We start from the raw sequence: 13858 nt of genomic DNA on the forward strand, positions 1-13858 counted from the left end.
ATGGTCATGAAAATGTATCTTAAATGCTGTTTTGATTTTGTATATTTTTATCAAAAGTACGTATGAAGATAAAATAATATTTGATTTTACTTTGCTTGCATTGAGTTCTAAATCATCATAGTGTAGACACTTTTAACAGGCAATGCATTGTTTTTGTTATTAGCTTCATACGCTATCATTTCTTTTGAATGAATACAGAATCAAAACCAACCAAAACAATGAATACACATAACATAAAAACAAATAACAAAATACAAAACAACAAACATGAGAACAAAAGCTTATGTCATCATCCGTTCCCTGCGTTTTGCAGGATCATTTGTAAATTATCAATTATCATATGCGTCATCTGGAGATGATGGTTCATGACTTCCCCATCCATCATACGCTTTGCCCATCTGTTGACCATGATGATATGACGCATTTTGGTCAGTGTCCTATTTAATGTCCGTGGCCATGACTATGAGGGCATCGGATACCGTTACAATTCAGTTCGATGTCAGATGCGACAGCATTGTGGGCCCACATGAAGTTGTCCACATCCCAGAATTTTCTTGGCGTCCAACAAGAACTTGTATCTGTAACAGGACAAAAGAGATTAGGTCTGACCGATGTGTACGTTTTTTTTTTTTTGCAAGTCTGATAATTCAAATAGATATGGACTTATTGCTGTGATGGAAATGAAGAGTGGTTATCCAATACTCTCTAACTCGGTTTTTCTCACTTTGAGATATTGAGGATTATTTCCCCTATTTTTTTTCATTCCATCTATTATTGTATCGTATTTAAACTCCAAATTCACACATATCTAAGGGAATTCTTGTGTTTTTTGATACTTAAAATATAATTTACATTTCAATTTTTCTCATGGATGGATAATCTGAAAAAGTAAATAAAATGTACTTAAAACGGTTGGAAAACCAGCCTTCTAATACTGTCAAACCAACACAAAATATTGTTCATTACAACAATGCTATAACTTATCTGTAACGAGGTAAAAAGAATTTGGTGTTGAGGTATAAATTATCGAAAAATACAGGATTATTCAAAATGACTCAGTCACACTCAACACGTATAACAACAGATCGAGTCACATGGGTGGCTTTGAAAAGGAGCAAATTAAATTGAACTGTTTCGTAATTAAATTGTTCCGTAATTTTATATAATAATTAAGAAACTCATTTTACCAATGCAACCTTATATATAATTAATTGTGGAAATATTTTAATAGAATTGGCATTACATCATTATCATCATAATAAACATCATCGTCATCATCTTCATCATCATTCTCATCATCAGCATCGCCATCATCATCATCATCATCATCATCATCATCATCATCATCATCATTACCATCATCATCATCATCATCATCATCATCATCATCATCATCATCATCATCATCATCATCGTCATCGTCATTATCATCATCATCATCTTCAACAGCATCACACGATCATATATAATACAGCATTGCATATACTTGCCTTAAAGGACTCAAACATCTCACCTTTCTTCTCCATAGAGGGATGCTCTCCAGTCATGAATGTCCTCGGCTGCCCTGTAGATGTCAACACCTCCATTGCCAAAAGCACGGAGTTTCTTCTGGAAGGCCATGGCTTCGGCTACGTAGTATTCCTCTCTGTGAGAATAAAATTAGATAAACACTCACACAACGAGTATAAAAATAACATGGGTATTTATATAGATAGATCGAAGATGACGTCACTCAGGTCTTTATTATTGTTTTTTTTTTGCCATCCGCGTTTATGAGTAATGCTCACTGAACTGTATTAACCTGACTATAAACGTTCATGGATTCACACAGTTTTGGGTGTTGGTCCGTTATACTTCCGGATGACAATGTTATGAGCTTCTTAGCCAAGTGCCTACTATCTATAGCGCGATATCCGCTTCACCTGCTCAAAGCGCTTTACGATGGGTCCCTAGCCAACAACGATATAGGACGAACACGACGCTTGTTAGGTGATATTACAATTATGTTCCGACAGAGACAATGCTGTTGACGCCCAGATAATGTGAGTAAAGGGTCTTTTCCAAAGGACTCAACACTGCGCCGCTCAGAACGGGACTCGAATCCTAGATGACATCTATCTGGAAGTTAGTAATGTATTTATATCTTTATTTTTTAGTTGTTGGCTGAAGAAGGGTTTTGACCCCGAAAAGTTCCGTGTTAGGTAGTTTGCTCTTATTTTTTTTTTTGAAGCTGTTATATTCATTTTTGTTTATTACTTTTTTCAGTCCACAGCTTCTAGCGGCTTAGTATCACTTCACCTTGCTTACAAAACAGAATATTTCACAATCGGATAAGCATAACATTTTGTTTCCCCATCTGACAACCAGCTTCAACTTGCTGTCATAACAGAATATATACAACGTACTCAATGATGAAACTGGCCGAGTGGTTAAGGCATTGCACTGCGACCCGGAATGTCCCGGGTTCAAGCCCCGCTTTAGGCACTTTCGTTTTGTTTACCTTGGGCAAGATTTGTTAACCCCCAATTTGCTCACTTGGAAAACATGGGTGATTCCTGTTGACATCAGACATCGTGTTTGATGAATTATCCATATTCCTTCGTGGAATGCCTACGCGACGATATCTTTTGATGTCGTGACTTAAGGGCATAATTTTTAAAAATACTAAATCACCCCAACATAATACCAATTCAAGGCGTGGGTCATATATGTAGTTTACTAACGCATCAGTCTAAAAGGAATGTAAATGTTGCTGCTCGAAGCTAGAAGACATAATTAACATTGTGAAATTGAATGTAAGCTTCAATTTAATAAACGAAAACGTTTTGGGTTTCCCCTTTATCAACAAAATAGGATGAATGAAACACTACAGACGAATGAGATAATATGATAGTGGCGTTGTTAAGATGAATAAACCTTATTCACCTTAGCAACGCCACTATCACATTATCTCATTCGTCTGTAGTGTTTCATTCATCCTATTTTGTTGATATAGGGGAATCTCAAAAACGTCCATATTATCTGTTTTCGTCTTGAAGCTTACATTCAATTTCACATTTTTATATTTTTCAGTATTAAATGATGATCTTACTTGATGTCACCCTCCTCCCAGGATAAAGCACACGTCCATGAGAAAGCGGCTTGGCGATATTTGTCATTCAGATAGCTTTCACTGTTTGGAGTGGCCACTTTGCCTGGTGATGGAAATATGGATCATTCATTCCGACAGTAGTCAATTATTGTGATAATATTGATGATGATGAAATTATTATTATTATTATTATTATTATTATTATTATTATTATTATTATTATTATTATTATTATTATTATTATTATTATTATTATTATTATTATTATATTATTATTATTATTATTATTATTATTATTATTATTATTATTATTATTATTGCAATATCCTTCACTGCCTATAGTCAATTCCAGTTGTGGTAATGTGTTTATAGTTTATTGCCCGAAGAGAGAAGGCTGGGGTGAAATGTTTGCAATTATTGTCACCCATTTGGTAGATATCGCGTTCAACATCGCTTGATTTCTTAATATGAAGTGATATCGTACCAAGGAGCCAATAACAAAATGGTTCTTTTTTTTAAATCCTTAAAAATTTTAAAAACATTTTTGTGTTAATTGACAATTAGCCAAAAAAAAACACAAAGATATATTATATAACAATCATAATAATAATAATAATAATAATAATAATAATAATAATAATAATAATAAATAATAATAATAATAATAATAATAATAATAATGATAATAATAATGCTCAAAACTTTTATAGCGCTATAACTCCGAAACACCAGACTCTAAGCGCTTGGAGTCTTATATAAGAAAGACAACAAATAACATTGGTAAAATTTAAAGCTAAAGCTTACCTCCAGCCAACTGGCCAACGCACTTGTATACGGATTCGACTGTAGGGCTGTTGGCAACGTCCATCATCAGATCAGCAAATAAGTTCAATTTGGTAATGTTTTGAACAACATCCCGATCAAGGAGCACGTTCATAACGTATGTGTTTGGCTTAGATCTGTTGGGACACAATGTGTAAAAAAAAAGATAGATAGATTAATGCATCAAGCAAGTTCTATTTGGCAGAATTAAGAATAAGGTCCACAAAAAACTGCCTCCACAGACGTCAAGACCACACTTCTAACTCAGCTTTATTGAGAAAGTCAAACCAAAAACCCTTTAGCATCCACATTAAGAGGCGGAAATGGAAATGGGTTGGTCAACATTGAGAAGACCCAGAGAGGAACATCACAGGCCTCGTCCCTCGAGTAGGATCCCGAAGGAACACAAAAGCTGGGGCGTCCGAAATAGATATGGAAACGATCACTGTCTGACGAGCCGAAGATGGCCTAGGATCGACATAAGTTGATGGCGGATGCTCGTAAGTAAAGGCCCCGAAGTCAAGTCAAGTAATTCAAGAGCCACATCCTGGTCACAGAGCACGTTCATTGCGTATATTATTGGGCTGATTTCTATTGGGACTGAGTAGAATAACATCTATAGTTTAATCGATGGTACCGCGTTTTGGTTTCAATATATCAACATGGCAAATTAATAGAGAGTAATCATTGGTGTAAGATAAACATCTGAAAATGTGTATGAAACAGTGCTAGAAAAAGCAAAAAGAGAAACACAAGATAAAAAACCATCCCCAACGAACAGCCTGCCCCGACAGGGCATTAAAGCACAGATGTTCTTACTACAGATACAACTATTGTCTTAGACGACGTTTATTACTACTACTACTACTACTACTACTACTACTACTACTACTACTACTACTACTACTACTACTACTACTACTACTACTACTACTACTACTACTACTACTACTACTACTACTACTACTACTACTACTACTACTACTACTACTACTATACTATACTACTACTATACTACTACTACTACTACTACTACTACTACTACTACTACTACTACTATACTACTACTACTACTACTACATACTACTACTACTACTACTACTACTACTACTACTACTACTACTACTACTAGTAATACTATTACAATATACAATACAACAACAATACAACAACAACTACTACTACTACTACTACTACTACTACTACTACTACTACTACTACTACTACTACTACTACTACTACTACTACTACAACACCTCCTCCTCCTCCTACTTCTACTACCATTACCACCACTACCACCATCACCACCACCACCATTATCACTTTTACAACTACCACGACCTTGTACGACTTTTTATGGAATTTCCGTGTCATCATTTAAAATCCAGACTTATAGCCACTACTAGATTGATAGTTGATTCTTTGACAAGTGAGTTAAATTCCACGTTGAAAAGTTAATTGATATATGAATAGATACCGTGACAGACAATTTACGAACAACTTGATCAATGGTTACATGACAACCTCGCTCCCACTTAATTACGAAACACATTTTTATCATTTTGCCTAAAAACAAGCATATATTTAGCGCAATTTCTACAAAGGGGGTCCCAATAAGTTAGAGCAATCACCTCACACGCAAATGGGCCGAAATCGATAATGTGTGAAGTTGAGATTATTTCTGACCATTCTGTTCACGTTGCGTCTTTTAGATCAGGCGGAAAATTCTTTGCGATAGGCTATCATCTTATCCAAAGCTTTTGATATTGTCTGTTCCACGCGATAGAAATTAGGAAAATCCCAGGGTCCTTGGGCCTACTAACTCTAAAGGTAAAATAACATATAATAGACGTTCTAAATGCACTTTATAAGAGGTCCTTAGCCGACAGCAACACTTGGCATGTAGGACGAGACATGAAGCCTGTCTTTCCAAGGAAAGACTGAATTAACCCAGGCGTCAGCTGCAGTGCAGCGCTGCAAAGCTAAGGCTAGGTGACTTGCTCCAGGCCACACTGCGCGACGGGTAGTCAGTCAAACTCCGTACCTTTAGGGTACGAAGCAAGCACCTTACCGCTGAGCCACGTTGTCCATTAGAGAGTTTTTTGGAAGTTTCGGGAATAATATTCTTCAGCTTGATAATTTATTCATATTCAAAGATAAAGTTTTCTCGCCAAAACTATCCTCTCGTAACGATATGATATCGGATTGAAAGTCATGCTAAAAATTGAATGTAAAGTTTTTAAAAATGACTAGAATTTCAATATTTTTGTTATTAACAAATCCCTAAATGAAATTTATTCCTTTTTTTTAGATGAGTTTATTAGGCTCACTCAATGTGCACATATTTTCAGGTCTGATAACCGAATTCCTTATGGGCTCATTGTTGTGATGGAAAACTCAAAAATTGACGCAAAATATTAGACATAACATATGGAATAAATCTTCTCACCAAAATGTCACCCACCGTCTCAAAATGGATTGATGTCGGAATGAAATTTATTCTAAAAATTGAATGTATTTTTTTAATCACTAGAATTTCAATATTTTTGCTGTGAACAAATCACAAAATAAAGTTTATTCTTTTTTCTTTTGGTGTGCACTTTTTTGCAGATCTGATAACCCAATTCATTATTGGCTCATTGTCTTAAGGAATTTTTTTTTTAAAAGACACAAAATATCATCAATTACAACAATGTAAACTAGGCCAATGATTGTGTTCGGATGTCAGACCTGCTTATATGTAGACATCGGTCTCAGAATATAGCATAAGTTCAAATTTCTACATCTTGTCCAGCCCGGCACGATACCCCATTGAGGGGATGGATCACACTTGGGTAAATTGTGTTATGTCAAACTCCTATAAAGGATTAATCGGCAGTCAGACGAATAAAGAGATAAATGGGTTTGGTTTAATAAAGGGATGAATTAGCTAAGTAGCGAGTGGCCAAAGTGAGTACAAAATGAATGGATGTATGCCGTGTGCTGCTGTTGTACCCAATAGCCTACGACTATCATCTAGGTGCTCTAAGGGAAAGCAAGATATGATTTGTACGTAACTAGACCCTGTCAATTCTACTTTGTCTTCCCACGTCATGCAAGAGAAGGGAGGGGTTGTCCGTTTGACGTTTTAAAATCCAAATTCCAGAAACTCGGATGATTTGGGTGCTTTTCTTTTAAATTTGAGGTTAAGGAGGAGGGGTGATTTTTGTTTGTTTGTTTGTTTGTTGTTTTTGTTGTGTTTTTTTTTTTTTTTTTTTGTATTTTTTTAAACGTTTAACATGGAATCATTTGGTTTAGGTATTTTGGCAATTCTTATTTAGAATTAAGTTTTAGTAAAATATTCTATTGTATCTAGTTAACAAACAAATACACGACAAAGGCACCAAATTTTCGAGTTTTTATTCTTAATTAAAATGATGAAATTATCTTTTAGTGTGATAAGAAATGCATATTATTATCTCTACTTTTATTTTATTTATTTTAGAGAAAAAAAATCATGCCTTACAACACTTTCCATTTTTTAGCCTACTAATTTGTAATTATTATTTTCTACAAACTGTTTGGCATGTTATACAAAAATAATATGGCAACTTTGTGTTCAAAGTGAAGATAGATGCGGATATAAAATATGGTCGTAGAAATGCCAGAGTGGAGAGAGAAAGGAATGAGAAATGATTTACCGGATAAACTGTTGACGGCTTCGACATAGAAGAATTGTACCTTTAGATTTTATGACCTACTTTCTTATTTGGACCTAGCCATTTGGATTGACAGATTGGTGTAATAAATAAAGTAGTATCGCTGCGAATGGCTTCCAAATGAAATTGCCCAGCAGCGGGAAGAAGCTAATGAAAGCACGTGAATCTGTCCTTTAACCTGATTCATGGGGTTCCCTTTAAAAGAGTAATAATTTCATGCTATCATTTATATCGGATGATATTAGGTCTTAGGTTTGAGTTGAATCCTTGAGTTCAGAGCGGCGCAACGGAATCTTTTTTTTTTTTTTTTTTTTTTTGGGGGGGGGGGTGTTCTTTAACACACACACTCTCTCGCTCTCTCTCTCTCTCTCTCTCTCTCTCTCTCCCTCTCTCTCTCTCTTTCTCTCTTTACCTGTTGTAGGAGAATTGCCACAAATACCTTTTATCCAGACCAATATCCACTAAACGTGCTCAAAGCGCCTTACTAGGGGTCCCTGGTCAACAGCAACATTTAACATGCAGGACGGTACTTGACGCCTATTAGGCGATATTACAATATTTTTCGGACAGATACAACGCTGTTAACGGTCAGGTATTCATTTTACACGTGAGTACGGTTAGAGAATGTGTGTAAAGAGCCTCTCCAAGGACTCAACTATGTGCCGAGCGAAGCTCGAACCCAGGACCTTCTAATCCAAAAGCGAGTGTCATACCACAAGACCACATCGCAGCACCTGCTTTAGGAAGATCGTCACATTCTTTATGATACAAACAACAAAACTGTTTCTTTAATCAGACATGGGTACTGGATCATTTGTAAATACACTTTACACCAATTACCCTCTCTCTCTCTCTCTCTCTCTCTCTCTCTCTCTCTCTCTCTCTCTCTCTCTCTCTCTGTCTCTATCTCTCTCTCTCTGTCAGTCTCCCTCTCTCTCTCTCTCTTCTTATATATATATATATATATATATATATATTATATTATATATATTTTATATATATATATATATATAATGTATCTTTCTGTCTTTTTATCTAAGACAACTTACAATATAATATAACATATTTTAATTGGATTTCTTTATATAGTGCATAGTTAATCAATAAATAATTTTCCTCTGATAGAGGAAGTAGTTTGAGATATCAATTCACAATTATTGTCTGCGTTAATCATGATGATTAAACGTGACTATACGTGAATAAATCGCCTCATTCCACATCGAAATTAGCTATTCAATCTCTCTTTTGAGACAACATAATGCAAAATGTAGAATATATGATTTCCTATGGCCCAATCGGTGGTTAGTATTATAATACAATTTATACAAACAGAATCAGGTCAACGTTAAATCTCTCCCACGTGATTATGTGTGTCAAGATTATGGTAATCCTAAATTATAGAAGCCTCAATCAGGGAGACAAAAATATAAATTCATCATCGTTGGTGACCCATCGCCACCAACACAGTGTTATGTCGGAATGGTTTGGATTCAAAAAGTTAATTTATCGTTTTTTGAAAAAAAGTTTTTAAATAGTAATAATAATAATAAAAATAAATAAATAACATATATATATTAGAGAGAGAGATAGATAGATAGATAGATAGATAGATAGATAGATAGATAGATAGATAGATAGATAGATAGATAGATAGATAGATAGATAGTAAATAGATAGATAGATAGATTGTTACATTTTTGTATTATGTGTTGAGCGGCTATGTGGCCTAGTGGTATGACACCCGCCTTTGGATCGAAATGCCCTGGGTTGGAGTCCCAAGTGCATAGCTGAGTTCTTCGAAAAGGCTCTTTACTCAAATTCTCTCACCATACTCAGGTTTAAAATGAGTACCAGGCCATTAACAGCGTTGTCGCTGTACGAAAAAAAGAGGTGTGATATCGCCTAACAGGTGTCATGTCACGTCCCACGTGTTAAGTGTTGCTGTTTGCTAGGGACCCCTTGTAAAGCACTTTGAGCACGTTTAGTGGATATTGCGTTCGTTATGTTAAGGAAGATGAAAATAATTTATTAATTGGATTCAACAGTCTGATGTCACGTCGCTCAGCAACGGCGGCCATCGTGGTTCTAAACAGGAAAATCAGTACTTTTTATTCTTCTTGCTGGCTAGAACTTTTCATATGTCTTGTGATCAGAATGTGTAAAATTCAAAACATGATCAGATTTATAATGGTTTTTTTTTTTGTCCTCTGGATACGCTTTTATGCTCGTCGGAGAAATATTTCATAAGGGTGTCCGCCATTGTTCCGATAGTTGAGAGCCAGTTACTAAATTACCATGCGTCATTACGAGGGAAGTGACGTTATGACTGTTGAAGCGTTTAAAGTGATCCGAAGACGAGCGGCTTATCGGCACATTGATAACCCACACATGTGGCAGACTTTGGACTGGAACCCGCGAGCAAAGAGGATGGTTGGTCAACCAAAGCAAACATGGCGACGAAGCATCGAGACTAAGTTGAAGGCAACCGGACAGACCTGGGCCCGGATAAGGAAGACCTCCAAAAGCCGGGTCAGATGTGGAAGAGTGGAGTTGCGGCCCCTGTGTTCCACAAGGAATCAAGAGGCTGAAGTCAAGTTAAGTCACATGTGGATTACTCCTACATAACATCATTTTGAGACGATGGGTCACGTATTGGTTGCATATAATACACACACACACACACGCGCGCGCGCGCGCGCGCGCGCGGTCCGTGATTTTCTATGAATTTCTGGAGATATTTGATGGATGGGTTTAGAGAGGATTGTACGATGTGAGAGAATCGCTCGACCTAGATTCGCAACGTTAATTAAATACTATGAATTTTGCCGGGATTTGTGTGACTGATTGAAGGGCTCTTTACTACAGCGTTGCCAGTCTCCAACGGTGAAGTGAAAAAAAAGATTTGAAGGCAGGAATTTATTCAAAGATTTTGTGTCGTTAATATGGTCTAGCCTGTTGAGTCTTAGGCGAGCAAATGACCTAAATTAGCCAGTTATCTGCCGTGCCCTAGAAAAACTCGCATTAAAAAAATTTGGCCAGAAAACTCGACCTTCAAAGATATTGATCGATTTAATTGACCCTCTTCCTGGCAAAAACTCTTAACCCTAAGACTTTGCGAAGTCCCAGATTTGAGAGTTTTTACCAAGATGAGGATCATTGAAATCGATCGATATTAGAAGGACGAGTTTGCTGGCCAATTTTTAAATACGAGTTTTTTTCCAGAATATGGCAGTTAACTGTATAACTCACTCTTCGATATTAGAAGGACGAGTTTTCTGGACAATTTTTAAATACGATTTTTTTCCAGAATATGACAGTTAACTGTATAACTCACTCAACTCTAACACCGACTATATCCGTAGTTTACCCAGGTTGCTTTTACACCCATGCCTATTTATTACACTTTTCTGAGACAAATTATTGGCTAATGTTTTGAATTTTTACATTTTAATGATAGTCGAATAAAACTATCTATTTACAAACTCATTTTAATACATTTTTTCCAATATTGAAAAGTAGCAAAAATCTCTAGGATTGAGTGAATGAAGTCCATGACAGGCACACGTGGTCAATCAGACGCCTATACGCCATGCTTTTAGGAAAAGCATTCAAAATTCGGGGGTCCTTATAGCTCAGTTGGTAGAGCACTCGCTTCATACGCAAAGGGATCAAGATCGATCCGGTTGCAGTCGATATTATTCTGACACCCCCCCCCCTGTCTACCCAGCAGTAAATGGGTAGCTGAGTCTGTTAGATTTGGCGGAAAGCAATTTGCGATAGACTAACGGCCTATCCAAAGAATAGCAAGCAATTGCTATTGTCCGTTTCACGCTATAGAAACCGGGATAAACTCCGGCTCTATGGTCCCAATGCCCCTGAAGGACTACAAATAACTAAAGAATTCTAAATTCAATTTTTAGCATTAATTTCACTGTGACATAATACCGTATTGTGACAGTTGCCCACATAGTATATTATAGGCTTGATTTGGGACTGTTTAGAGGCTATATTGTTGAGTGGTACCTTGAAGTCCTGAGTTCGAGTCTCACTCTTAGCGGCGCATATTTAAGTCCTTTAGAAAGGCAAGGCTCATTACTGACATTATCTCACCGAATTCAGGTGTTAAATGAGTACTTGGCCGTTAACAGCTTTGTCTATGTCCGAAAAAAAGTTGTAATATCGCATTACAAGCCTCATGTCTCCGTCCTACAAGGTAAGTGTTGCTGTTGGCTAGGGATCCCCTTCGAAGCGCTTTAAGCCCGTTTAGTGGATATTGTCCTATATAAATGCTCAGTTTTTAAAGGCATTAAGGGTGTACGAACACAATTTCAAAACGAAATGAAGTGTTGAATATAGAGATAAAAGCTACCAAATACATTATTTTAAAATGTTTATTCTTTCGCGGTAAAATATGCTCGATCGAAAAGAAAAACAAGCCACTCAACCGGATGAGAAAAAAAGGAGGGCAGAGAACTCTACACAATCCGTACGAATGCGGGAATGACCTGATAAAAAAATAACAATTAAATCAATACTCATTCAGTCCCCAACAAAATAGAATCCAGATGGTCTTAGCTATCAAATTTTAAAGCCTCCCTGTCTAAAATCGTTAGCCTTTTCCACAAGTTCTGTCGAAATCCATTGCCGCTTTGCATTGACATGCCAAACTAACGATATTAAGCTCATGAATACAAAATTCAGACTATTTACACCATTTAGAATATTCAGACTATTCAGACTGTGGTACGACGCCTCTGAACATGCAAACCGCCAGCAACACTGTCGAACTCTTTATAAAATACATTAAAAAAATATTTGGTCCTTCTATTATCGGTAGATTAAAATCACCTTGATTGTGTCTAAATATCTCAATCCTGAAACTTTCTCGTTGTGGACGCTGACTTCCTTGAAGTCCCAGGATTGGGAGTTTTTGGACAGATTGATGGTCATTTTAATCGATCGATATTTGAAGGACGAGTTTTCTGGACAAAATTTGAATAAATATGTTTTATTATACGAGTTTGGCTGATTAGTCCAGTAAGTTCACTTTCTTAATTCATTCTTTCGCTCATTCAGTTGTGTTTTTATAAACACAGATGAATGAACGAAAGAATGAATTAATGATAAGGTATGTGAATTTGTAAATGTACTTCAAAATAATTAACATGTCTTTATTACGTTCACTGAATTGGTGGTGCTCGCTACTTTATTATTCTTTATATTGTATTTAGTGTTCTTGAGCCTTTCTGAAAAAGCTTAATCCCTAAAGTGTGATTGATCATGTTATTATTATCAACAAGTCCGGGGAAATCCCAATTGTGTCCGCCACTTATATTACAAACATTAAAAACACCTAAAAAATAATAAAGCGAATGATTGCAGACGCGATATTTACAGATTAAATAAGAGATCTTAGGAGAGCACACGTAACGTTCATCACACATTATTCACCACTTGTCACTTATATTATATCACATGAATGTCACAATGTTATCATTTCCGTCACTCATATTATATAAATCTCATACCAGCACTATTTTTTGCACGTATAATGAGAAAAAGCATTGGCTACATAAGTGATATGTGATGCGTGATGGTCGTATGTATAATCTGCTATACCAGTCTTTTCAACGTGAGCAACTATGAATAATATTTACTGTTTGCAACATAAGAATGGCTATGTGGTCTTGTAGTATTGTTTTAATTCTTTTAAAGGGTTTTACGGCGTTTGCAACACATTAAGGTCATATCAGCGCCAGGTCTTGTAGTATGACACTCGCTTTCGGATCGGAAGGTCCTTGGTTCGAGCCTCGCTCGGCGCATAGTTGAGTTCTTGGAAAAGGCTCTTTACTCACAAACTCTCACCGTACTCAGGTGTAAAATGAGTACCTGACCGTTAAAAATGTTGTCTCTGTCCCAAAAAAATTGTAATATCGTCTAACAGGCGTCATGTCCCGTCCTACATGTTAAATGTTGCTGTTGACCAGAGACCTCCCTGTCCTTGTAAAGCGCTTTGAACACATTTATTGGATATTGTGCTATATAAAAACTAATTTATTTCTTTAAGTAACAGACTCATTTGGATTTTTTCCAAAGACCTTGCTGATCAATGTTCGACCTGCTGAAATAAAAATTCAATGAGAGAAATTTGTTTGTTGGTTTAAGATGTTATGTACCTCTCTAATGTATGTTTATTTTATACGTGCATAGATGTGCGTATATTTTGATTACTGAATGCGATTGTAAG

At 36.2% G+C, this 13858-nt stretch overlaps 1 protein-coding gene across 2 annotated transcripts in view; it reads right to left on the reverse strand.

Moving 5' to 3' along the window:
* Nucleotides 1-411: 411 nt before the first annotated feature.
* LOC144970509 (uncharacterized) overlaps nucleotides 412-13858 on the reverse strand; it is a 34195-nt gene continuing 20748 nt past the window's right edge. Inside the window, exons 4-7 of one of the 2 annotated variants that reach the window (XM_078910225.1) lie at nucleotides 3896-4050; nucleotides 3092-3194; nucleotides 1514-1645; nucleotides 412-578 (exon numbers count right to left, since the gene is read on the reverse strand). In XM_078910225.1, the coding sequence (XP_078766351.1) occupies nucleotides 500-578; nucleotides 1514-1645; nucleotides 3092-3194; nucleotides 3896-4050 (469 nt within the window). In that variant the 3' untranslated portion in view covers nucleotides 412-499. Of the gene's footprint in view, nucleotides 579-1513; nucleotides 1646-3091; nucleotides 3195-3895; nucleotides 4051-13858 lie in introns of those variants that run through there. The other variant, XM_078910224.1, reaches the window with a different exon arrangement.

Source organism: Berghia stephanieae, chromosome 4 (assembly GCF_034508935.2).
Source record: "Berghia stephanieae isolate SIO BIC M18660-M18661 chromosome 4, UCSD_Bste_1.3, whole genome shotgun sequence".
Lineage (NCBI taxonomy): Eukaryota > Metazoa > Mollusca > Gastropoda > Nudibranchia > Aeolidiidae > Berghia > Berghia stephanieae.